General features: G+C 41.5%; 1 protein-coding gene across 1 annotated transcript in view; it reads left to right on the forward strand.

The window, feature by feature from the left end:
- Positions 1–10,397: 10,397 nt before the first annotated feature.
- LOC309405393 (cytosolic phospholipase A2 epsilon-like) overlaps positions 10,398–27,672 on the forward strand; it is a gene marked incomplete at both ends in the record, with an annotated part of 41,138 nt that continues 23,863 nt past the window's right edge. The window contains 4 exons of the mRNA XM_082000163.1: positions 10,398–10,403; positions 11,828–11,929; positions 12,278–12,364; positions 19,564–19,639. Of these exons, the coding sequence (XP_081856289.1) occupies positions 10,398–10,403; positions 11,828–11,929; positions 12,278–12,364; positions 19,564–19,639 (271 nt within the window). The remainder of the gene's footprint in view (positions 10,404–11,827; positions 11,930–12,277; positions 12,365–19,563; positions 19,640–27,672) is intronic.

A 27,672-nucleotide genomic window follows, 5' to 3' on the forward strand; every position in this document is an offset into this window, starting at 1 on the left:
CTTTTTTTTTTTTTTTATGCTGTAGTACTGTTAGCAGGTTAGGTTGGAAGATGAAGCTCTAGGTTGTGGTGAGTTTCTCAGTGTACGTAACTGTACAGCATCTACAATCTGTAGCCTATGAAAACCACCTGTGGTTATATTTAAATGTTAAAATTCTTTGGATTGCAGAATGAATAGAATAGAATAGAATAGAATAGAATAGAATAGAATAGAATAGAATAGAATAATTTTAGTTGGAAAGGACCTACAATGATCATCTCGTCCAACTGCCTGACCAATTCAGGGCTGACCAAAAGTTAAACCATGATATTAAGGGCACTGTCCAAATGCCTCTTAAACATCGACAGGCCTGGGGCGTCGACCACCTCTCTAGCAAGCCTGTCCCAGTGTTTGACCACCCTCTTGGTAAAGAAATGCTTCCTCATGCCCAGTCTAAACCTCCCCTGAAGCAGCTTTGAGTCATTCCCATGTGTCCCATCACTGGATCCCAGGGAGAAGAGATCAGCACCTCCCTCTCCACTTCCCCTCCTCAGGAAGCTGTAGAGAGCAATGAGGTCACCCCTCAGCCTCCTTTTCTCCAAACTAGACAAGCCAAGTCCTTAGCTGCTCCTCATAGGACGTTCCTTCCAGCCCTGTCACCAGCTCTGTTGCCCTCCTCTGGACACATTCAAGGACCTTCACACCCTTCTTAAATCGTGGGGCCCAGAACTGCACACAGCACTAAGGTGAGGCCGCAGCAGTGCTGAATACAGCAGGATAATTGCCTCTCTCGTCTGGCTGGTTATGCTGTGTTTGATGCACCCCAGGGTGCGGGTTGCCCTCGTGGCTGCCAGGGCACACTGCTGCCTCATGCTGAGCCTGCTGTCGGCCAGCACCCTCAGATCCCTTTTTGCAGGGCTGCTCTCCAGCCGCTCCTCTTCCAGTTTATACTTGTGCCTGGTGTAGGGACTCTGTATTGGGTTTACATGGAGAGGCTTTGGTAGCCAGGTGGGGTGGCCTCTGTGGCTTCCAGCCGCATTTCAAGGCCCATGCGCAGGATTTTATCTCTAGTTTCCGAACGAGGAGATAAAGGTATCCACAGCGTGCTTGGCTGAGTCATGTTGCTCTGAAGCTTTAAATAGCATCATCAGAGCCTGGCAGAGGGAGCAGGACACAGTGTTTCTGTAATGACATGCCAGCCAAGGACAGAAGTGCTCTGTGCAACTCCCTATTTTAAAATATAGGGGAGAAGGTGTCTCAGTGGCTGGGAGGGGTGCCTGTGAAACGCCTGCCTTGATCCTGTAAGGGAGCTCTCTGGGTATAGCGATGCTTTCATTTCTCTACTGCTGAAAAATTCTAGATTTAACAGTGTGGTTTGTCCAGGGAAGATTCTCAGAAGGTATTTTTTGTGGATTATGGACAGGTTCTGGCTCTCAGCTCTTCTCCACTTTGCATTTATCCTTCCAGAATGAAACCCTGAAAGTTGGTCTTCTTAAAGTCAGCCTGGACTGATTTTCTCGTGACCAGTTCACTTTCTTTGCACTGTCAGTATGAACCTCTCAAGGGATGGTTCTTATAGCTACAAGTATGTCAGATGTAATTTCCTTACAGAATATCACTAGTGCTTCCAGCTTCAGCCATTCACATGTCAGTGGTGAGCTGGGTATCTCCCATGTGGTTTTGTGCTTGGCTTTTCTTCTAGGATGCCCCCCAAATGGATAGGCTCTTTTAAATGACTTCGGTCATTTGCAAAAGGTCTCATTTTAGACATTTTCTGAGGCCTGGTTTTGTTCAGTCAGGCCTAACTCAAGATTCAACAAGCTTGAAGGAGGCATTTTATATCTTTCACATATGAAACCAAACCAAGAATTTCAGCAAGGAGCAGCAGTAGGCTGCAGTAAATAAGACTGGAAGGTCTTAGGAGAGGTGAGGAAGGCCTGTGAAGTTCTTGGAAGCTAAAGCTAAGCCTGGAGGGATACTCAGGTTGTTTGCATCCTTTGCCTTTGCAGTCCTTATTTGCAAGGACATAATGATAAGCCTTTAGCAAAACGTTGAGGGACAGTTTTCCGGGGCATGGTTTTCCCACTGTTGCTTGCTAAATGGTCCTACAAGCTTGCACTTCTTTAGTAAGTCCATTTCATAACACTGTACAGAGGTCTTGAATTGTTTAACTCTAGTTAGCTCCTGCTAGGCTGTGGAAGAACAAAGTAAAACAGTTAATACAGTTTTGTATTTGTACTAGATTATTCATCTTATTTCTTCCCATAGATTTATAAAAGCCAGAACTACCATCAGATCATTTTTTTAGACTTGCTAGATGTCAGATCTGTTACCTGCCATGCAGTTACTGAAATGTTTTAATTTTAATCCCAATCACCTGTGGCTGACCAAAGTCTATCTTGAAGAAAAATGACCCCTCTTCTTTTAAAGGTATCAGGAACGGTGAAATCACCACATTTAATGGAAGTATGTTCTAGTGGGTGATCATCCTCCAGCAATAAGTATGTACCTTGTTTCCAGTTTCATTTAGTTTGGCCAGAGCCCAGACATTAGTTCTTGTTAATTTTTTTCCTAGTAACTTAAAAGCCATTGCATAACCACTGTTTCTTCGTTAGGGTTGATTCTATAAAATATACCAAGGTTACATCACAGCCTTCTTTTTGTCAAATGAGTAGATTCAGCCCTCCAAATTCTCATTATAAAAAACCCCTTATTTGCTCTATCTAGCTGTATCTCTGTTCTTGTGCTCCCTCCAACTCTTCGCTGTCCCTTTATCAAATGCAGACTCCGGTATGCTTCCCACTATTGCTATACACTGAGATGAACATTGCCTTGTTATTCTTATATTCTTACATATAAATGACTTCCCAGTTTCTATATACAGAATCCAGTTGTCTTCATTTGCCATTAGAGACTTCTTCTGAGTTGTTTTGTCTTCCATAAGCTGGTGAGTTAGCATTTTCCACAATACAGTCCTCCCTTTCATAAGGGGGAGTAAATCGTAACATACATTTTTCATTCCTTTAACCATCACTTCACACTTCAGTGCATTAGAATTAACTGTGGTTAATCAGACCAATTTATCAAGCAGGACAGATCATTCTGTTTGAGTGCCCTGTCCTCAGTATTATTCAGCACTCCATCAATCTTTGTTCTACTGCAAATTTGGCCAGTCAGGGTGTTGTATTTATTACCAAATCACTCATGAAAATGTTGAATAGAGTTTGAGACTAGTAAACTCTTAAAAATTCCACAGAAGAAAACTTTTTGCAGTGATGTTTCTCACTGAAGACTAATTCTGAAATCAGTTAGCTAACAAATTCTTAACCTTAGTAAGATACACCTTTTTTCCCACCTTTGCATAACAAAATCTTACTATCTTTGCACAATAGACTACACGTAAAAACCCTGCAACTGTAGGATAGAACAAAACCTGTTTCTTCTTATTAAAAAACCCACTATTTTATACTGACTGGCTTCTGGAAGGTAGCTCAGGGCTTAACAAAAATGCTCATCACCTTACAGGAAACCTCTGGCTAATGCTAACCCTGGAAAGTTTTCTCCTCCATGCAGTCACCTTACATCACCATTTTACTCTCCCATGCACCTTACTGGTGGAACATCCTGTAATTGCATTACATCCTTTACAGCTTTATTGCACCCTGGTCACTGAAAGACAACTCCAGTACCCTGGTTTGCAGGATCAATGCATCCACAGGGACAGCACAGTTCAGTTTTGGCAGTACACTGCCATCACCTCTAGTACATACTTAAGATAAAAACATTAAAGAATTTCTGTGGATAATCCAAACATAAGTAAGACTTTCGCAAAGCTTAATAGAAATAGATTTAAAAAAAAAAAAAAAAGAAAAGAAAAATAAATGCACAATTATATCTAGGTTTTTTTAAGGTCAGCTCCCAACAGCTTTCCTGTCCTTTTTTTCCTGTCCATTTATTTCCCAGCTGTACAGTTCTTAAGCGCTTTACTGAACCATGTGGCTAGACATTCAATTCATATGCAAGTCAGGTAGGTCCCTTATTTCTGCCTTCATGGAAAGGGTTTCAGACATCATTTTTACTCCAAATCTCCCCGGGTGTTGTTATACATATATACACACACATACATATGGAATTTGACTGAGTGGAATCATCTGCTCTCCAGACAGTAAATTGTACTAGTTAATGAATGTCCTGCAGCTAACTAATTACACGTCATCAACCTTTTTCAGGGAAAACACTCCCTTGTGTGGTGGAGTGCAGTTTTCAGTGTAAATTGCTTTGTAGGCTGAAACTTGTATTTAATATAAACGTGCATACATTAACAAATGCTGTACAAAACATAGGCAACATAAATGAGAAGAATGTATGTAACTTGAAACTAACTCTTGACTTTAAATAGGTATTGCTATTAACTACTTAAGGATGAGGGATCTTTTGGTGTGTATTACTACCAGCCCACATTTTGAGGAATAGCAAGATAATATATAATAGCTGATTTTTAATTAATCAGATATTCTGACCACTATTGCAATGGCAGCCAGAGTAACCAATCTACTGGCACTTTACCTCATCTCTCTTGCTGCTTTTGAAAATTGGCACAATATTCACTTTCTTTCAATTTTCTGCAGCTCTGCAGTATCCTAAGAATTAAAATAGCTGAACCACAGACAGTCAAGAATCCTCCTAGACTACATTTTTGGAACTAATTGGTAAGAATGATCTCTGTTCTGTCTTAATATGTGTTGTACAGCTATGTGTTGCGAAGCCATTCATAACATCCATCAATGAAACATATAAAGTTTCTTCTTTCCCAACAGAGAACACAAGTGTTTTATTAGCATTCCTGCTTTAGCTGCCTCGTTAGTAATTATTTTGCTGTCTCTATGAAGTAATAAGTATAGACCTCTGATGGCATTTTACTTTCTCCTCATATACATTTACTTTATATTTGCATATATACATATGTATGTATATATGCTTCCTATTGTCACCCTTGGAAGCCATGTTTTTTCTATATTCTTAGAAGTTTTGATCTATGTTGAAAGTTTCATATTTTCCATTTTCCTGTGTACTGTGCATTGCATTTTCACATCCAGCTGCTGCCTTCTTAACACCTCTGAAAGAGGTCAGGCTTTCAGCCAAAATTGTGAAATTAGGATAGCTCATATCATACCACTGAGATTTCCTCAGCTGCAGCAGGAACAGACAGTTATGCCTCCAGAGACATCTTTTAGCCCACCTTGACCTTTCCCACTGTTTTTTAGCATGAAGGCGCAGTGTTGAGCCTCCAAAGTGGTAAGGATTTCTCTTTGTCAATCACACAAGTTTTTTTACCAACAGCTAGTCTGACCTTATCATTGTCTTGGACTTGTGGAAATACAGGGGATAATTAATTTTCCTTTCACGTCATATCTGTGCAATGTGATTGAGTAGGTTTTAGTCATTAGATCACATAGGGTCAAAATATCAAAACCATGTGAGAGTTGCATGCAATAGCTGTTTAGACAGGTTTCCACATGCTTTAGTAACATGTGGCTCCCTTACATTTATTATAATGGATATTCAGCAATGTTTGCCACTTTCTTTAATCTGTGTTTTCTTAACCTGACCTAAGAGTCACGCTTGTCTTTGATGTCTGCAAGTTTGAGCACAGTATCATGTTGCAATGGTGATTTAATTTAGCATGTAATAGGATGTACTTACATAGTTGCCTATCTCGATCTCCTGGAGAATGTTTCTTTCCTTACGCATTTCTGAAACACTTCCTTAAAAAGTTTTGCAATTGTTTCTTTAAAGTCTTTCCATGTGGAGCTGTTAACATAGTTTAACCTTTGTGATCAGTCCTTTTGTGAGTAAGTGGCCACGCTAGATTCTTGCACAGGTTTTTATTTTGTCCAGTGGGAGCATGTGGAATGATAACTGGACTCTTTTGCCTACCAGCCCCAAATTCTACCATACTCAGCTCCCCAGACAACTGCAAAGCCTTTTGGGACTCCCTGAGAAATGGCTTTGTTTTGTTAGCAGCATCCCTGAGACCACAGCCCATGGGCAAATGGCATAAGGCATGGATGACAGCTCAATCTCAAATGGGACAAAATGCAGGTTTGTGGGGTGTCCGTGTGACTCCCCACAGAGCCTGGGCTTGTTGAGCACTGCTGACATGATCTACCAGGTGCCCTGGAAAGGCTGTCACTCCATCCTCCCAGTGACAACGCATTGTATTTAGGGTAAGATACACTGCCATGCACACCTCTTCAGATTGCACAATGGGTCAAAAGGCTTGAAGTCAACATGGCAATGGGAACGTGGCTTTTGCACATCTGGAGAGATACTGGATGCAAGAGTTTCTGCAACAGCTGGGCCTTTCTCATGCAAGAAAGAGGCACCAGGAATTTCAGCACTGCAAGATTAGCTAACCTAATTAGTTAGGTTAGGATCACCTAACCCTGTGCTTCCTCTTCCTCTTCAGCCTGCAAGTGGGACGGGAAATGCCCACAGTGCCTGGCAGCCTTTCCTCGGTTGGGTACGTCCTCCCTAAGGGTCTCCTTTTCCCATAGCTTGTGTTTTCTTGCCAGGGCTCTCATACTGGAGGCAGCCACCTGCCCCCGGGTTGTGGAGGAGAAGGGAGCTGCATCTTTTAGTGCAAAATCTCTTGGCTGTTTCTGTCCCTCTTGGATGATTAGGAGGGAGAAACTTCATTCTCTTGCAGTACTGCATCAGATGTGGGCTCTGGTCTCACAGTGCACTGTCCTATCCTCTTCTGTAACATAGAAAAAGACAGAAAAGTTTGGAATTTCATCATACCAAAACCTGACTGAGCCATGGCCATGTTGAGAAAAGCAATCTCCTGATGTCTGCTGAAACACTCTTGCTATGCCACTCTTGGCTGAAAAGGCAATGCACTCAGAAAGGTGCCGTTGATTGCCTTCACACTGAGTAAGTAAAAGGGATCCTGCTTAGCAATGGGGAAGGCTTTGAGGAACTGCCAGAATCAGTGGCGAACCTGTCACCTGCATTGGGATGCCCTGATCCTGCCTGGGACTCTCAAATAACAGTCTTCATGGGAAACTACGTTTCTCTCTACATAGTCAGCAAATGCATTCAGGTGACCAACAGTTTCATGCATGGGCTAGATTTTTGTAATCTACTTTATCCTTTGGAGCTAACTGCAATGAACATTGGAAATGTAAAGTTGATGATAGCATGTGATGTCCCATATGTTAGACAAGAAAAGGGAACTCAAAGGCATACCCCACCAGCACTTGCTGATTTCATTGAGATACCAAGATACTGTTAACTTACTACAGCTGAAAAGGTTTAGAAGCCAGTTATTTCAGGATAAGTTGCTTTAGCAGTTCCAATGTCTTTTACTGTTTGATGAGAGACTACGGTGACACTGGTAAGAACTAGGATCCTATGCAGGGTATGTCTTGCAAAAAGAAAGACTAAATTTAAGAACTTTATCTGTAAGCTCAGTAATAAAAAAGTATTGCACTTAGGCACATGCACAGGTCTCCTACAAGTCAGATCTGTCAGAAGAGAGTGTATATTCTGTGTAAGAATAACCAGACCAAATAACCTTGCAAATCTCAGCTACTGTCAGTATTTGTCTGGGACATTAAGTACTTCTTGGACTGTTTCTGAAATATTTTCTGAATTTAAATTTTCTCTGAGCTTGGGTAAAGTTAGTATATATATAACAACATATGTCTGTACCCCATATTCGTCATGGTGGGAGCATACAGAGCACTCCTAAAAGAATTATAATACTCCTTGTGAGCAGGAACACCCCTTTTTCTGCTGATCTAACTTTATTGTCCAAATTTTCTGAAACCATTTCACTTTTTCTGTCCTAATGTGTTCACATTTGAATTATAGATAAATATATATGTATACATCTTTCCCATTACAACCAATATATTTATCTTATTAGAATAAATGGCATATAGGTCACCAGCAGCGATGATGTGGATCAAAAAGTTCCATAGCTATTGCCATATTAAAGCCTGATTCTTGTGAATGATATTTGTCATTTCTGCCATGGAGATTGCTATGATCTCTCAATTTCTGACATGAACTTGAACATTTTTGCTTTTATTCAGATGGGCCACCATGTATTTTTACTTTTTATATGCCTGAAGCATCATACTGCTATGATTCACATTAGCTGCATCTTCCTGTATCCTTGGGGAGTAGAAGATGGCTGTTTCTAGTAAAGATACTAAGCAGGAGTAAACTAGAAGGGTTTTCAGGGAAGCTTGGCCCTCCCTTTCCCCTGTGTTCAGAAAAGTAGTCTGGGAAGTCTGAGGGCAAGATGTGCTGAAGCGGGAGGGGCTGATGACATGGCTGGGGCATAATATGAAAAATCCCATGATACAGGGATAGGATATAAAGAAGAGTCTGCAGGCTGTAGAGGAGCTGGAAAGGATGGAAAAAAGGCTGCGGAGGGTTATCTTCAAGAACGATTGAGAAAAGTCAAAAGAAAACACACAACCTAGCTGATCTTCTATTTGTCCTTAGCTCTATTTGTCGCTTTAATAAATCTTTGAATAGTTACCTCTGATCCAACCCATGTCTTTGAGCATTAATGTTGGCCTAGCTCAGTCAGTGGTTGCAGTTGTAGATCATGTTGATTGTAGTCTTAGACACCACCAGACTAGTCAGGACAAAGAAAAAAATATTACAGAAAAAAGCCTCAACTGACAAGCAGTTCAAGGCAGAGCAACTCTGGGCTATCTGCATCGCACCAGTAGCTCACCAGCTGACAGACAGACCTCAAAATTGCCATAAATGTAGGTATCTAAGGGTGGCCCAGCATAGTTTTTCTGCTTCTTGATCTGCACTAAAGTTACCATCTGACCTCTGGGGCTCTGCCCCGCAAGTTGGGAGTGCATTACCTTCAGACAGTTGTAGCCGTCCTCTCCTCTCTGTCCTTCCCTCTGACATTCCCCATTTGTCCCAACCATATCTCAGATGCTTATGAAGCAGCTGCTGAACTTCCACAGATTGCAGCCTGGGATTTCATGGAAAATCCAACTTCCTATTTCTCCCTTAACACGCCCGGGCATGAGCTACCACTGCACAGCCTGTGCTTCATGAACAGCAGTCCCAAGTCAAGCTGTCCTATTCACGATCACAGGGGCCTTAAGTGATCCCAGAGTGGAATATGGCAGGAAGTTTGAACTGGTACTGGTACTTGCGGCATTGCATTTTGCATTCCCTGCCACCCTAGTTATCGCAAAACCTCTTCTTTGTTATTTGCATGAATCCATGAGAGGATTTTTCATTTACATGCTAATAGAGCTTTTGCCCAAGGGTGTTTGTTTCCCATTGCAACAGGGTGAATCATGTGTTAGCAACACAACCAAGTTCCTCAATGTCAAGTTCCCTCAGCATCAGTAACTTTGGAAACAAGTGATTAAAGAGGATATACCGATTACTCAGGGTGGGATTCACCTCATCTACCTTCAGCCATTCAAAAGTTATGTGTCAAGTATGACCTGGACGTTCAGGCTTCTCCAGAAGAATCCAGTATAGAGGGGCTTACTTAGTCACTACCTGTAGTTGCCACACTTGCTTTTTCCTCCACTTAGTACACAGGGAACACAGGCAACTGGCTTCAGCTAGAAGTCTAACTTTTAGATTACTTAATTTAGATGAGGTCAAGCCTATCCTAAGTGCGTGCCTTGTGAAAAGGCCATGTTTACCTCAAAGGAATAGTGCTTCATAACAAAAGCAATTTGAACTTTGAACTAATTTAGGAAATTCAATACCAGTGCCAGCTTTGAGTCAAAGCTACCTTTGGCTGCCTCTGACTTGAGCTTTAGAAGAAGTATTTCATATCGGGAAGGCTTGAGTCGGGAAAAAAGAGTTAGTTGTTAGGCAACAAGCAACTCTTAGTCACCTTCCTAAGGGATGCTGGAGGCTTCTTCCCCTGCCTCATTTCCTTTTGTCTTAAAACCAAAGGTGCGATATGACACACGCAAATGAAAACCGGCTCTCATGCAAAAACCTCACACCCATTAGTTTCCATATGTTGCAGAAACAAGATCTGGAGCTGATAACCTTTGTGGGGCACAATTACAAAGAAATTGTAGCTAACGTTCTTATTCCTCTGTTGTGGTACCGCACCTCTTCTAGGCACTTCAATTAAGGATACAGATAGGCTGTGGCAGAATAAATAGAAAATGCGTGTGCTTTTGTGTGTACAGTTACTTTAAACTGTTTCTGGTCATCATTTTTACAGAAAAAAAGGCAGATTCTAAAGAAATTTTGTATAGAGTTTCAAGTGCTCATACTAAGCAAAGCATCAGACAAAGTGTGGGAGAGACTTGTGACTATCCTTTGCCTATTGATGCAGTTTGTCTAATTCTGGTTTCAATTAAGCAGTTCCTGATGAATCAAAAAGTTTCAATACAATGAAGGTGAGAAAGCAGGTTCACAGCAAACATTTCCTTCGTACGATGTGATAAAATAAATGTGCTTATTTCAGTAAAAAAAAAAAAAGAAAATGTAGGCATAAAATGAAACCTAAGAAATCAAACTTTTGCAAGGATGGAATACTGCAGGTAAGATAATCAAACTGTCTTAACTTGTTCTCCTTCTAACACCAGCTTTTCATATTGATTCCTCTGTGCATACGAGAAAAGTATGTAATGAGACTGCTAGAAGTAATTGGGTTTGTATCTAGTTTCTGTCAGTCAAGGTCCTTGTACAATACTCATTGCCACAGTCAGAGTGGCTGTGATTTCATACTTATGTACATCATGCTTTGTCATCCTATTAATCTCAAGTCCTTTCATAAGCACTACTTTTAATCATTTGGGAAGACTTTCAATACAAATGTATGTGTGCCTAATAACACTTGCATAATGGATTAGAAAATTTAATCACTGAGCTTCCTAGAGGTGTGCTGAACACATGCAGATCCTCATTAGATAAAAAATCATAAAATGTACAGGATATGTCCATTAAATTCCAGTAATCTGCTAGTAATGCTCAGCCAGCTGGTGACTTGAATAAAGTTGCTCAGAAATCTAGATGTTTTTTGCATCATAAAATGAGAGTTCTGAACTGGGGAATAAAAATGAAGAATTAAAAATCTCCTAAAACATGAAATTATTTTAGTTTGTTGAAATGTTTCATGATTTTTCAAGATGAAATGTTTGAAGCTTGTTTAAATTTGTTAAATAATACTGTATTAAATGTAAAGCCCAGAAATAAGTAAAACTTTTCAAATGGAAAACTGATAACATTGTGTTTTAGGGAGCACAGAAATATTGCTTGTCAAATTTCTGCCTTCTTTCATTTCTTTTGAGGTAGAACACTACAACAAAAACAAACACATGTGTACAAATCATGATGCAACAGCACTTTTCAGGGAAAAATATTCCTTCAGAAGAATTCTTAATATCTTCATACATAAATGACTTCCTTCTAATGATCATACCCTTTTTTTTTTTTTTTAATTTTTATTATAGAGGCAATAGTGCTTGGAATTCAGGCTCTTTGCACGGAGACAATAAGTAGATGTGTCTATTAGGCTGTTATCATCATCACTTTTGTATTATTGCTGTAATCTCATAGGCGATCTCTAGCAGATCACCAGTCAGGTTATCACTGTCATTACATCACCACGAGCCCCCAGGTGGGAGCGATTTGGTCTCAGCACGCTCTGCTCAGTCACAGGTCCTACAGAGATGAGCCTTCACACCTTACAACAGACAAGTAACGTGGGTGGGAAATTTTCCTGTTTCAGAAATCACGGAGGGGTGGAGCCCTGACTCAATGTCATAAAACACCTGTTCAGCAACTTCTGCCTCTCTTCAAAGCTGTAAATTTGTTTCAGGAGTCACTGGCAACTGTGGAGACTCATCCTCAGGTGCCGTTCGCAGCCCCTGCTTTTAATGCAGCAGCGATCTCGATGGCATCAGCCTGTGCCTTCTCTCAGGTAAGTGAAAACAGCACAAGCCTGGCAGGAGTCTCTGAGTATTTGATTCAGATTTGTCCCCAGACTATGAACAGGTGAAGTTCACTGTTACCTGCAGGACATAAATCTCCAAGAAAACAAGATTGTCCTTCCTTGGCTATTTGCAGCTATGAGGACCTGGAGTCAATATCTTTCTGTACAGTACAGAAACAGCTGCTGCTTCCCTGGAACTTTCATTTTATCCACCAGAAACAATGAGCAGGTGTGAATTGCCCGTTCCACATTGCAATTCCACATGGAGGAGTTGAAATAAGTAGAAAAATGGGTCTTTACTCTCTTTTTCATCCCTTGTTTTCCCTCCCTCAACAGCATCCAAGCAGCAAATCAAGCCCCTTGGAAAATGAAGAAAGAAAATGGATGATGCACTGCATAGCCCCAAGTGGTGTTGATGCTAAGGTACCAACTTCAGCAAACTAAAAATAGGTGGGACTAAACCAATTTTTTTTTTTTGAGAAGGGTAGGATTTTTTTTCCAAGTTTGGTTGTTAAAGATTCATATGCTTATTTAGAAATAGCAGCATTTCATGAAAGAAAATTTTCTTTAGGTGGAACATCTGTATTTTTTAATTCCATTCCTTTATCTATTTACACAAAGTCTGTTATTTTCATGGTTTTATTCCTTAGAGAAATTCCTTAGGGAAAATGTTCTCAATTTACCTTTAAAATAGGACTGACTTTGGCCTTCTTTTAATGCTATCTATCTTTATTGACTTTAATGGAGTTTTAGCCCAGTGTGAATGGAGAACATTGCCAGTGCTGGAAAATCAGAGCGTGGTTGTTGGCGACCCTTTGGGTTTTGGTCAGTAATGCCAGTTTCCAGAGCAAATGCCCACTTTGATCACTGTGTAACTCATCACAACAAAAGAAGAGCAACTCCAGTAGCCTTTGCAGGACCTGTGACAGAGATATATTTGCATCAAACACATACCAGCTGTATCAGTGATGATTTTTGTCTCTGCTCTCCGTTAGCTTGCAGCTGACTATGCTTTGTGTCAAGCCACCTCAAAGTAAAACCGGAGGGGTGGGGGGGTCCAAACAAAAAGCTAACTTATCTTAAATGGCATGCGAGTCATGTGTCTATAGCTCATAGGAAACCTGTATGTTTAACTTGTTTGTGCAACCAGACTTCCAAATCAATAGAAAATTGCAAACATCATTTTGCTTGTGTTATGTCACAACCTTATCAAACTGATTGACCAAACTGATCTCTTGTTAGCAGCGTTCTGGAAGCTCCTACAGAGGGAAATTAGTGGGCAGAAAGGGTGACAAACTATCAGTGGGTGTGAAATGATGTAAATGGCAAAGTAGCATACCCAAAACTGACATGGCATTTAGGTGTTTGTAATTGTGTGTGTGTGCTAAAGCTCAGCAAGGGAATGTACTAAAGCAGGAAAAGCAACTATTGGGGAGTGCAATGACTCAATCTCCATAGCATTTTTGTAGTGATTTGCTGTATTTATACTGAAGTTGCGTTTTGGTTTAGAATATCCACGGCTAAAAGCATCCAACCCGTCTTTACCACTAAGGTAGTTATGTGCATATAAAGGTTGTTAGTATCCAGCACATGTTTTTGAATGTACATAAAATTAATATTAAAAAAAAATCCTGTGGCCATGAACTTGTGCATATAGAGGCTATAGGACCCTTTCCACACTTTTAATTCATTGTTCTCATCATAATTTCTCCTTATCAAATGAACCTCCAAAAGTTCTGTTTGCTTTTCACATATGTTTAACAACCAAGACATTCTCAGACACTCCTTATTTGCCTCCCGGCTTTTGAATATGTCTTCTCTCTGTAATAAAGCTTGGCAGAAAACTGGCATTAAAGGCACAGACTTGTGCAAGCTGGCCAATTTCTGCCTCTTACTGGCATTGGGTTTCCTGGGCAGTATTTGGTAATTCCCTTGATTTTTGCAAGCCATAGCTTGCCATCTGCAACAGGAGGATAATCATTAGTAGAGAGTTGTTATAAAGGGTAACATGCTTATAGCAGAGCTTGAGTCCCAGAACTCAGGTTCTGCACTCAGAACAGGTGCAAAGCTTTCCTTAATGCTAAAGCTTGAATACTTGCCCAGGAACTTGCTTCAGTTTGAGAGGACTTTGTGTAGCTGTGTGATAAACTGCATAGTTACTGGACTGGGTTTAGAAAAACATGCCCTGGGGCTGCACATGGAGTTTAGCTGTGTTGCCTACCTACGCTGCAAAGCCAACTATGACCCACTCCTAAACTTTCAGGAAAATGTAACAACCTTGTGAAACCTCCTTCATATTTTAAAATGGATAGGATCATCAAGAGAACATCTCTTTAGCTGTCTCAGGGAGCCCCAAGTTGACGGTTTGCCTTCTAGCACCTTACACATGATTACAGGAGAGATGAAACATACTGAAGGAAGATCATAAATAGTTGTGAGTAAGGTAACCCATAATTACAGTAAATCTAGAAAATTTGTCACTGGATATTATTTGTTGATGCATTGTCTTATACAGAAGAGTTTAATATTTTCAAAAATGGAAAAAAAAAAATTTCCCTGGCAAATCATCAGCTTAAAAAAAGCCCGTTGGCTCATCTGTGAAAGCACTGAAAACTGATATACAGTAATGCAAAGGGCAAGAAACTAGGAAGCATAATCTGAGCTCAAGATTAGTGGTATTAACATAGGGCGGGGAGGCTCAGCAAAGTATTCTGCTGGACACAAAATCAGAAACCAGTGAAGAACTAGGAGAATTTTAATCAGTTTTTGATTTATGTAAGTGATACACATAAAGTGATGCACATTCCTTAATGGTTTGCTGCAAAACTAGAAAAATCCATGACATTGCAAGGGCTCTGTCACCCTTCCCTCTTTAAAAAAAACAAAACAAACAAAAAAAACCAACTTGTGATAGAAGTGAATCATGTAAGGTTACCTTTTGCAGGGGTAACAACGAGCCTTTAAAGAAGGCTGCTCAGTCTGACCATCACTCTGCCATTGCAGGGATATGTTCAGCTGTTCAGGGTACACAGATTTATCTTGTTAGAGGGGACTGGAAGAGGGTTTGCTCATCTGTGTACTGTGGATTCTTAAATTTTGGTAATACTTTCTTTATTCTAGGTATCAGGAATTGCTCCTGGCTTAATACGGAATGCAAATTTTGTGCTGAAAACGGCTGTTTATGATAATTAGTCACTCATGAATTGTTGATTACAATTACCAACTTCCTGAACTCACCATTTTTTAATGCAACATAGATGATAATCAGCAGCACTAACACACTTGCTTTTTCGTTTATTAGCATTGTTCAATGTATTATTGCAATGAAATGATGACTAGAGGGAAGAGACAATTAGTTGCATGACTTCCATTGATGGTACCAGGGACTTGAGCTTCAGTTATGTTATTTTGCTCTTTCAATTTTCTGGACTAGTTTTCATGTCTGGCATTTGGCCATCAGAAAAGTATTATATGAAGTAATTTTTCATTAACTGCCTTCTCTAAGGAGGGTAAGTGTCCTTTTCATTTGCCTCAGAGATTTGCTTTATAGTTTGCTTCATAGTTAGCAGTTCTCTTCAAAGGTATTGGTGTTTCAGATTATCATGATGATGGTCACTGAATGTTGTTCCTCCTTTGATGCCCTAAGGAGGGGATGAAAATGTTGTCTAGAACAGATTGGTTTTTTTCTGAAGAACTTTGATTTGGGTGATATGGCCACCTGAGTATTATAGTGAGAGAAAGCAAGAGGGGTTCAGAGTACAGACTGGCTCTGAGTGCTGTGAAAACCCTTTTCTAACTGGTAAAAATGTTGAGAATATGGAGATAAAAGTTAAGTTTTCATTGTTCCTTCAGATTTAAAGTAATCATTGCTCTTGGGCGCAGGCTAATACCTGAAGGGATTTTGCTAATAAACCACGCTGACACAATGAATACACCCAGGGAGCGAAGCGGAGGCTGAGGGAAGCTCAGCCATGACTTGCCTGGCTGCATGTTCTCTGCCACCAAACACACTTACTGAATCCATCTCTCGGGTTCACATCACTAGCTCTTTCCTCTGTTGTTCATTCCTTGCGTCTCTTTTTCCATTCTCTCTCTTGTGGTCTTTGTTCCATGGCTGAATGCTGGGTGTGCTCTGGCTGACATAGCCTGTATCTCGCTGTTTCACAGGACTGAAATTTCTCAGGCAATGCAGTGAGATTTTCTCCTGGTACACAGGCACAGCTCACTGGCTTTTCTCTTACACAGCCCCTACTCAGAGCTCTCCCTCCTGAAGGTGATAAATAATTCTTGCTTCTCCTTCAATCAAATTTCTGGTCTGTACATTACGGCAGATCAGGTAGTCTGCCCTGTTGTTTCCCTTGGCAAGCTCTTCGAATTTAAACAAACTCTTCGAATTTAAACAAACTCCTGCTCTTTGCACCAAGGCATCTTCCTGTGACACCAAATATTCCCATCCAGTTTCCTACCATGATTCCACATGAAAATTAGGTGTTTGAACCCTTGCACAATCTTTGATGCTATCCAATCTGTGTAGTATCTTACTGTTCTTCATGGAAACACTGAGTATGTTTTATTGTTCGGGGAGGTGGGGACCCTTCCTTCTATAACCCTCCCATACTCTTATCATTTTGTCTTCATTTGCATGCAAAGTATGAGGTTCTTCTGATGAGTTCTTCACATAACCTCTACTCTAGTAGCGAGCGTGCAACCAGTGCTTGTTGTAAACGCACCTTCTCAGAACCCATGCTTGGTTTGGTTTCTGTCATTCTGCTTCTTAAAGTTGTGGCAGTTCATACACGTCTCTGACAATCTTTGAAAACACATGTTCCAAAATGCTGGCTGAAGGGTTGGTGCCATTAAATAAGGATAAGAGAACACCAACCTTAAATGCAATTCCTTTAACTCTTTTCTTTATTTCTCCTGAAATACGTCTGCTGAAATTTTTATGTATTTCTCTGATTTGAGTACTATTTTTGAGAAAGGTTATAGAAACAAATGGATAAACCCAATGAGTGTTTGTTCTTTAAGAACAAAACAGATTGAGGTAAAAAGACACAGAGTTATTCCTTGCTGATGAAAAAAGAATGGTCTAACAACAATGGTTGAAACAATGGTGTGGAGCTGGCTCAGCCCGGATTCTGATAATGCTGAGATCTTACCACTCCTATTTAGAACAAACAGCCCTATAAAATATCCTGTGCCCTACATATGACTTTAAGCAACACTGATTAATTTCCTATTTAGCTTTGGAGTACACCCACCCAGAAGCCAAGATCATCTACTCCTTGTAGCTTGAAAAAGAGAATGCATTTGTTCACACTTAATAGCCTTCTTGTTTTGGGCGTGCTGCTCCTGTACCTCACAGCAAAAAGTATTAGCATTTTAACTAGTCAACTTATTGAAAACATTCTGACATTGATTCCTGGTTATAAGCTTGAGGTCATGGGCAAAGCTTTATGGTTATTTTAGGTACTGGTTAACTTTTATTTAATATGCCTTTAAATTACTCAGCATTTTCTCAAAAAATCATTCTTGTCATTTCACTGGATAACTTCATAGCTTGATAATTACTGCAAGTTTTTTGCAAATTCCTTTTATGAGGATGAAAGACATGAAGGTCATAGAGATGAAAATGATTTGTGAGGTTAAGCTAAACTTTGTCATGATGAATTCCCTGTGGTCCGATGCTTTACAGACTTCAGCTGAGGTACTGTCTTGTCTCACTGATTTCTCATACTTTGACCTTTTTAGCAGTCTTTGACTTCTGTCACAGTTAGCAGCACCTGTGAATGTGCTTTCTCTTATTTCACTCGAGAGTTTCTCCCTGTTACTTTAATTGAAGTTTCTCAGAAAATAGATAACATCTCCCCTAATTATTTCCTCATCTTCCACCAGCACTCCTCCGTTTTCACTTCAGATAATCTTTTCAAACTTTTGCCCATTAGCTTTCACAACAGCTTCTTCCTTTGGCCGCCTTTTGTTGTTGTTTTGTGAGGTGACTTTACTCAGAATTACGGATCTATTTGCTCTCTGCCATTATCTCAACTCCTCCTTAAGCTCTTCCTGAATGTCTGTGACTACCATCAGGCCTCCACGTCACTGAAGTGGCCACCTATTGCTTGACCCCGATACATATTGTGCCTTCACTATTTGGCTGAGTATCTTTCTGTAAAATCTACAAGTGTCATCATAATTAGTTTAGTCTCTTTGTAACTTCCACAGACCCTCGTTATTTGAACTGCAAACTAACACTTCCCTATTCCCAAATCTGCCTCATTTTAATGCTATAACATTTTGGTTTTATTGATGCTTTACTCAGAAGTCCTTTAAAAAATCATTATTATTCCATAACCTGACTCTCTCAAGGTCACTTTTTAATATATATGTTATACTATTTATATCTTCCCCTCTTCTTGGAGACAGCCAACTCAGAATCTGCTGATAACGTCTTTGTATGCAGTCAGCCCTCAGCATCTGACAGACTTTGAACGTGTATTCTCTTTCCTGTGCAGACCCTTGTCCTCTGGCTTTCACTGCAGTCTTACTGTGTTACTCCATCTAATGAGACCTGTTCCTATTATAAGAAGACATCAGCTTGTGAATTTATTACTCAATATAATCTGAAATTTCTGAAATTCCTCCTTTTCTGCTTCTGTTCCTAAACTATGCTAGAGGTAGCCATCCCCAGTGCTGACTTACCCTTTTCATTCAGTCTCTTGTGTACAACCATGGTGCAACTCTCCTTTCTATAAACTTCATCTATTTTGACAAATTTTCCACAACTGCTCCCCCGGTCATGGAACCCAGACAGCCATCTGTGCTGCAGCCATAATAAGCTTTGCCCATTTTCTGAATCTTTCTGTTGTTACCCTAGTTGCTCTAGCAGCTGCTGCTGGACATGATGGACATGTTCTCTGAAGATGTAAAATCCCTAAAGCACCTGTGCTTGGCACAATGTTTACAGACCCAGCTGGTCAGGCCTGACACGTTCAACAAGGAATTGGAGATAGCCACCTTTGAGATGGATTGTAGTAAAAAAAGTGTACTTTCGTCAACGTGGAGTTGTATAACAATCAGATAACCCCATTTGGTAAGGAAAACTCTTCCCACAAAGCAAGCTAGGAGTGTTTGTCCAAAGCTGTGTATCGCCCTGGTGGCCTGAGATGTTCCCTAAGGTGCTAATACTAATCCTTGGACACCTCTCCATCATGAAAATGCTTCTTTTAAAAACAAGTGAGAAAACCTAAAAAGATCCCTCTCCAACCACAACTGGAACAGTTCTGATTTTTGGTTCACTGAGTTTTGTGTTGTATTGGATGCTGATGATCGCGTGTATGATGTAATGTAGCTGGCTAACTGAACTTCCTCAACTTATTTACCTCCTTTCCTACTCATCCTCTCCTTCCACACTTTCTATCTGTATGCTTAGGCAACTGCAGACTTCAGGGGCTGATGAAGTTAGTGGAGAAAGTGCATTTTGTTGCATACTGTGTTTTTGCTGTGATGCCAACTGGAAAAGATGGCTTCAGCAGAACCTGGGTTCCTTTCAGTGTTTGGTGGTCATTCCAATAAATACACATATCCCAAACTTTAAAGCACATCTCCTTTGTTATTTTTTTCAGCAGGAAGAAATGTCACCTTACTCCCTGCTCACTGTAAGAATCATAAAGTTGAGAAATGCTCATCAGGCAGATTTTTGTAAGTACCAGATTTTCTTACTGACATTATACAGTTCTGAAATTACTGGACCAGCCCCTGCTTGCGCTAGCCGCTGCACAAATGCAAAACACAGAAATCATACCAGCAAACAAATCACAATAAAAGCCAACTTCTGCCACAGAATAGTTATTTACAATTTCAGAGGGTTTTTTGTTATTTGAGGATTTTTTTAAGAATTCAGCAACAGGTCACTGCCAGGCAGGGTATTCACTAAACCTTTAAGACTTCCATCAGTCAGCAGAGTACAGACAAGTTGGCAATTTCAGTGGTGTGAAAATATCTTAGCACGAGTTTTAATACCCAGGTGTTTATATCCCATGTCTATAGCAAATACAGGGCTGAAATATTTACACATCAGTCGCTCTTAATTCTTTGCTCTAAAGAGCCCCGCCACATCTCAGAAGTTCAGTGAGGTGTCTCGTGTACGTGTCTTGAGCAGCCACTTTGTTATGGATGTTTCTGACTCTTGCACCTCACTGAAAGATGTATAAGAGAAATCTTTTGGGGACGGTAGTATATGGTACATTACAACTTACATGCAAAGTCTTCTGAAAATGTGTGGGATTTGGCCAGCCTTTACCTGGTGCTCCACTTCCACAGAAGTTTTTCGCTGGAGAATTTTCTCCTGCTGTTCCTACATGTGCCTCGTGAACTTGGCAGGTCAGTAATAACTACAGTTTTGCATATCCCTTTACCATACTGTTCTTCCTTCTTTTGCTGTGCATTTTCTTTCCTTTTTGGGAGATGGTGCTGAAGCTCACGAACGCCACAGCCCCTCCGCTGCCCAACATTTCACATAGCATGTTACTCCACTGCTCTGTCTTCCTACTTTTTAATATTTTTAGTAGAGCTAGAGGATCCATCAAAGTGAAAAGCATTTACAGCTGCTGTTTGCACAGACTAAGAGTCAGTTCTTTAGCTATGGTACTCTAAAATGTGGTTGTTTCGGTGCAGTTACCAAAGCTGGCAGAGGAAATGGCTGTATGCTGCATGTCAAGGACTCTCAGATTGTCTTGATACACTCCCTGAAGTTAGAAGCTCAGACAATATCTATGACAGGCACAACTTTTCCAAAGAAATAAGATGAGGTGCCCCAGGCTGCCAGTACACCAGCAGCTCTGCTCCAGGTTACTTTGGCCTGGAAACCCTAAAGAGTTTTGCTTCAGAAGACTACTTTGGACTAGACTCCTCACTAGCAGACAGGCAGCTCTAAAGGGCCATCTTTCCATGAGGCAGCAAGTCATCAGACAGACTTTAAGGAAGGCTAAGGACATGGCAGAAAACCTTCTTGTTTTCTCCAAGTGAGCACTACTTGACTTCCACTGGATAATTCAGAAACTGCGATATTTTCACCCCAAACACTACCGTTTGTTTTTACCTTTATCTTTTGATGGAACAATATTCTATAAAGAAAATTTGTCACCACCTCTTTGTATTCCACTCACTTCGGTCTTTCAAGAACATGGATATAACCACTGTTGATTTTCCAGCCAAATGGAGAGAAGTGTTCAGTTCACATGTTCTGTAACACTGGGTTGCAGAGAATAGAAGAAATATCACAGGACAGCAGAGAAGGTGAAATTAATTTTCACAGCTATGAAACACTGCACATACGTGCAAGACCTCACCTCCATTCCTTTGAAGTGCTGATTTAATTTCTTTTAGTATCACCTTTGATCTAGAATGGATATTGAATGACAAGATAAGAACCATGATTCACCGGCTTATGCAAAGGGATTGCACAAAGTAAAACGATGCTGCCTTCTCAGAAAATAGCGTTACTGTTATGATCTTGTCCTCCATCCTGAGGACAGTGGGATTTCAGAAGAAGTCCTGGATAATGAGATGTAGACATTTAGAAAATTCCCATTATCATGAAAATGTACATCTCTTGAGTAGGGATCAAGATGTGTGGGCTCAGGTGTTACCTCTGTCCACAGACTTGTTATAAGTTTAGGCAAGTCATGCAAAGACACTGAGCCTCTGGTACTCTTTCTATAAAACATGAATAACAGAATGTCTTCTCCCACACATTTTCTCTCTCTTGTCTATTTAGAATGTGTGCTTATTTTGAAAAGGGTTATCTCTTATTACGTGTAGCAGGATCCCAATTTAAGATGTGAAGTAAAACCTAGAAACAGTGAGAAGCATCTTCAGATTCTTTTGTTAAATACCAATAAAAAAGGTTTGGGGACCAGCAGGTGAAGAAAAGGATGTTTTTCTCTCCTTTCTGTTGGTAATTCCCCAAGTACTCTGTGACTTTGGGCATGTTTCTTAAGGATGCCATACTATAATGGAGCACTGTAAACCAGCATGCCACTGAACAAGGAAGATAAACAAATATTAAATAACTCTTTGTTGACTGAGCAGCAACCTACCTGGGCTCTCGGAGAAGCTGGAGTCTCCCAGGAAAAAGAGTGTGATACCATGTGGTTTAAATACTTCAATACAAAAAGATACCTTGTAATTTTTAAGTGCTTGACTTTTGCACTGATACTGATGTTCTTTTAGCTTAATGTTTTGTTTTTAACACTTGAAAGTAGTTGAAGTATCAGAAGACTAAAATCGCTACACATGCTAACATGTGTTGATGAGAATTAGAAAATTATGTTTACCTAGCCTTGTCTCAGCAATATGATGTTTTCCCCTGGAAAATGGATTATAAGCAGCTGACACAGGTGCTATCTGATGATGAGATGTCAGTGGAAGGTTGACAATTTTTGTGATAACATATTTCAGATTTCCCTAGATTTTCATGTTGCAAGTATTAAATCCAGGAACAAGTCACCTTTCCAATCAAGTGCAGCAGGTACTATGACTTGCCTTTTCTACCCACATGCTGGCTTCCCATCTTTCTACGCATGCAGTTATCTGCTTGCTCAAGTTTCTGATCACCTCTTCTTGGCTAAAATATGCTCCATTTCCCTAACTTTCTCTCAGTTCATTGCAAGTGCAGTAACATCAGGTCTTTTGGCCATTAGAGGTTTTTTTATATTTTTTCTTGACTTGGCAAATCCTGGCTTCAGAGAATGCCACTTTCTATATACTTCCACTGACACTCCTCAGTATTGTGTACATCCAACTTGGTCCTGGGTGTTTTTTTAAACAAGCACCCAATGCGTGGGATGTGTGTTTTGCAAGCCTGGGATGGAGTCTCAGCTTATCCTGAAATCTGATGTCACACCTTTGCCTGTAGACAACACATGCTGGTGGAGCTTGGCAATGATTGCATCTGTTTTCACACAAAGGAAAAAATTAAAACAAAAAGGAAGAACCCTGCTCCTCCTCAATGGATCAATTAACCCTTTTCATATACCTACAGTCGCTCTACCACTTTTCCAGGCTTCTCTGTGCTTAGGTAATGTTCAATTCCGCCATTTGCTTCATACTTCATGCAACTGGTTTCTCTATTATCTTACCACACAAATGCTCTTGACAGACCTGGGCTAATCAGTTTTCACTGTATTCCTAACCGACCTCTATGCTAATCTGTAATCATGGGTCAGACTCAGACACATGTTTCTGGCATTCCCCGATCTCACTGTGGGCACTTTAGAGGCAGTGCCCGGGTAAGGTCCCTTTACGCTCATCCTGCTGCCCTGCAGGTGTTGAGTGCCATCACCGGGCTCCAACGTTCGTATGCAGTCAGGCTGGGGAACTCGTGGGAATGCTCAGGAGGAAGAAATTCCGGTGAAGTTTATGGGACTTTTACAGTCTGGCACCTGGTTTGCAGTGGTGGTCCCCTCCTCAGTCCAAGACTGCAGCCACCCTTGGGTAAAAGAATGACTTTTTTGGCCATTGGTGTGTTCATTTGCTCCTCCTCAGCGGGAGGTTAGTGCCAGAGGTTTTTACAAAAGCGCATGTTTCCTGACTCTATTAATGGCATCACTTCTCCTAAAGAATTCCCCACATGTAGGAGGAATATCTGGCCAGGATGAGGTGCTGGGGGAAATAGTGTATTAGCTCCTTTCCTTGCTGCTAACACGCCTTCCAGTGACTGTTTCCCGAAAGGATGAGAAAGGAGTCAATTGATGGGAGAGGAGGACCATGGGTCTCCAACACCTTCCAGCTGCCCTCCTTAAACAAATGAGTTGTTGGGTGGCCACACAGAGCTGCACCAAGCTCCCAGCCTGGCCCACCTTCACCATCATTAGTGTTTACTTGCTGTTTTATGGCAGCCCACAGCCAGAGCTGACCCCCCCTACCCCGCTCCTGTGGACTGGGAGATGGTCAGTAAGGGAATCTGCCTCCTCTAGCACAACTGGGGACCAAGCACCAGAGAAGGGAATTGCCCTGAGGTGCCACCAGTGGAAGCAGACCTCTCGTAGGTCCTCGGGTAACGCCAGCACGCTGACCTGCAGCGACGTGGCCCTCCCTGCTATGATTTAGTACAACGTGAAAGAGCAAAACTCTCTCGGACTCCGCTGGATCGCACATAACCCTGAAGACCTGAGTAAAGAGGTCTCTGTGGCAGATGGAAACCGTGGCAGCCAACTTGGGTACCAGCTGGTACCACGTACCAAGAGATGACCTTTGCCATGGGAGAGCGTGTTTGGGCTCATTAGCATGGCAAGGGTGAAGAGGGGGGACATCAGCTCTGGCTTAAATTACACCCCACTGGTACTGCGTGTTTGCAACACTCTGCCTGGACTGCAGAGGTGAACCTGAGCTGTGTGTCCCAGTGAGAAGTTACCTGGGGTGAGTTTCAGGCTGCAGGTGCTTTCTTCTCAGAGACAGTAACTTCTTGGTGAGGTGTTATCCTGCCAGTCCAAGAGGCTGTGGGTAGAGGGATCCCCATGACACAGCTGTCAGAGCTGAGGTAGGACAAGGTGAAATCGGGGGGGGGGGGTGAAAAGTGACTGAGCTTATCAGGTATGTTTTCTAGCTGTAGAAATCAGGTGCACGTGGAAGCTGTCTCGGCTCTGGAAGGAAACCTGTTGGTCTTAGCAGGGAGGTCAGAACAATCACACTGCTCCCATTACCCTTCCTTTTGTTTTTGCATCTTCCTTTTGTTTTTCATCTTTGGATGAAGAGAGACCTTGTGTATTTATAACAGAGGAGCTCAGAGTCTTTCTCCTCTCCCAGCTTATGAAATTATTTTGTGGAAGCTCTTAGTTTATCCGTTCGGAAGAAATGAGTCGGTTCTTGGGTGATACACTTGGAGTCTTTGCAAATCAGAGTGGTTCTCCAAAGACATCGGGGGTTATTTTAGGTACAGAAAATAAACACAAGCAAATTAGGGAGAACACACCTAGTGCAGGTGATACTCATGGCCCTGCCCCAAGAATGCAAGCGGTGCCAGTAGCTCAGGAGGCAGAGGTGACCCAGGATGCAAAAGCTTCGCTCTGTGGTGGCAGCAGGCACTGCACCCATTGAGGCTGTGCTCCAGGGAGCAAATCTGACTTTGCTTCTTGACTTAAATGGCTGGACAGGATGGAAGGCTCATTCACACAGGGATTCTGTCCATTCGTGGTAAAGGACATCGATTAATGGGATTTTATAGTTTACATTAATTGTTCTTGGACTTGTTGATGAGGGTCCAGAGGAGGACCACAAAAACGATCAGAGGGATGGAGCACCTCTCCTAGGAGGACAGGCTGAGAGAGTTGGGGTTGTTCAGCCTGGAGAAGAGAAGGGAGACCTTATTGCAACCTTCCAGTACTTAAAGGAAGGGGGCCTATAAGAAAGATGGGGACAGACTTCTTAATAGGGCTTGTAGTGATAGGGCAAGGGTTAATGGTTTTAAAGGAGGGTAGATTTAGGCTAGATCTAAGGAAGACATTTTTCACTGCAATGAGGGTGGTGAACCACTGTCACAGGTTGTCCAGAGAGGTGGTAGATGCCCCATCCCTGGAAACATTGCAGGTCAGGTTGGACTGGGCTCTGAGCAACCTGATCTAGTTGAAGATGTCCCTGCTTATTGCAGGGGGGTTGGACTAGGTGACCTTTAAAGGTCCCTTCCAGCCCAAAGATTCTATGATTCTTGTAAGACTACTTTTTCTTATATGCTTTGGTTTTCAGTGCTGTAATTTTCTTCTTATTTGTGATGGAGATGAATGATTTTAGGATGTGATGGTTCATTTTAGGAACATGTCACAAGACTCTACTCTCACAAAGAAGCAAACAGCTGGCTGCAGTTCTGAACTTTTAGGCTCATTCCTGAATGTTTAACCCATATTTATCTTGAAAACAGAAATGAGAATCAGTCCTACCAACACACAAATGCAATTGAATCAGAACAACTTGAAAACTGGGAAAGGATATCAGAGCCAGTTAGTGCTGACTTCTAAAGACACCGTGAGTTCAGATGTCTCAGTATCCCTATGGGGTGACATTATATCATCAGAGAATGAAGTTGCAACATGTGTACTTAGGTAAGGGCCTGGCATGGCATGAAATTGCATTAAAATTAGAGTATGAAGAAAACGAAAATATATTTTTCTGTATTAGCTCGCATGTAGCAATGAATAAACTGGAAGATTTTCACTAGCTCTTTTGTACACTTTTTTTCAGGGATAAGAGTGAGCAAAAAAAACTGGTTAGTAGTTTCAGGTGCTCCCATGTAACGAGAGTATCATAGTCTTCAGTTGACATCCCACTATCCTCTTATTTTTTATTTTTCCACTGTTTGCCTCACAGCTTAGCCTGGCTTCAAGTGAACTGCCACTTCTACAGAAATACAAAAGCTCAGAGTCCCAGCATGGGGAATAGCTCATACTGTCTGTACAATTCAAGAAAAACATAGAAAAATCACAGGAATGTTATGGGAAACAATAACATCTCCCCATCAGTAGGGACTGTAGATGAATTATGGCAAAAACACATATGGCATGGTTTCCTTTCTCCATGAGAAGAGGACATGCTCTGTCTGGTTTCACCTCACCTCATTTTCAAGGTCAAATCTGCACTCAGTAGTTGCTAACAATTATATATAATTTGTTTGCGACCAACTAGCCCTGATATTGCAGAATCGCACGAAGCAGCTGAGGTGTGAAGGCACCTCTGGAGATCATCTAGTCCAACCCCTTGCTCAATGCAGCGTCATCCACAGTAAATCGCTCAGAGCTAAGCCAAGTCAGGTTTTGAACATCTCCAAGGATGGAGACTTCACAACCTCTCTGGTCAATCTTTTCCAATGTTTGACCACTCTCATGGTAAAATAAGGGATTTTTCCTTATGTTTAAATGGAATTTCCTGTGTATTGTTTTGTGTCCATTGCCTCTTACCTTTCGCTGGGCACCACTAAGTAGAGTCTGCCTCTGACTTCTTTATTCCCCTCTCCCTGCGCCCTTGTCAGGTATTTACATACATTGATAAAGTATCCCTGAGCCTTTTCTGCTCCAGGCTAAAGAGTCCCAACCCTCTCAGCCTCTGCCAATATGACAGATATTCCAAACCCCAGTCTTCTGTGTGGCCTTTTGCTTAGACTCATGCCAATACTTCCTTATCTCTCTTGTATTGGGGAGCCCAGAAATGGACTCAGCACTCCAGATGTGGTCTTGCCCGTGCTGAGTAGAAGGGAAGGTTCACCCTCCACCTGCTGGCAACATTCTTTCTGACATAGCCCAGAAGGCTGTTGGCCTTGTTTACCACAAGACCACATTGCTGCTCATGTTCAACTTGGTGTCCAACAGGACCCACAGGTCTTCATCTGCAGAGCTGCTTTTTGGCCGGTCAACCCCCCAGGCTGTCCTGGTGCATTTCTTCTCATGTGCAGGACTTTGCATTTTCCTTGCTGAAGTTAATGAGGCTCATGCTGGCCCAGTTCTCCAGCCTCCATTCAGGTCCTTCTGAATGGCAGCACAGCCATCTGGTGTGTCAACCACTCCTCCCAGTTTTGTGTCACCTGAAAACTTGCTGTAGGTGCACTCTGTCCCATCACCCACATTGCTAGTGAAGATATTGAAGAGTATTGGCCCCAGTGTCAGCCCCTCGGGTACCCCACTAATGACTGGCCTCCAGGTGGACTTTGTGCTGCTGATCGCAATCCTTTGAGCCTGGCAGCTCAGCCA

Source organism: Phaethon aethereus, assembly GCF_964289735.1.
Source record: "Phaethon aethereus genome assembly, chromosome: 5".
NCBI classification, from domain to species: domain Eukaryota; kingdom Metazoa; phylum Chordata; class Aves; order Phaethontiformes; family Phaethontidae; genus Phaethon; species Phaethon aethereus.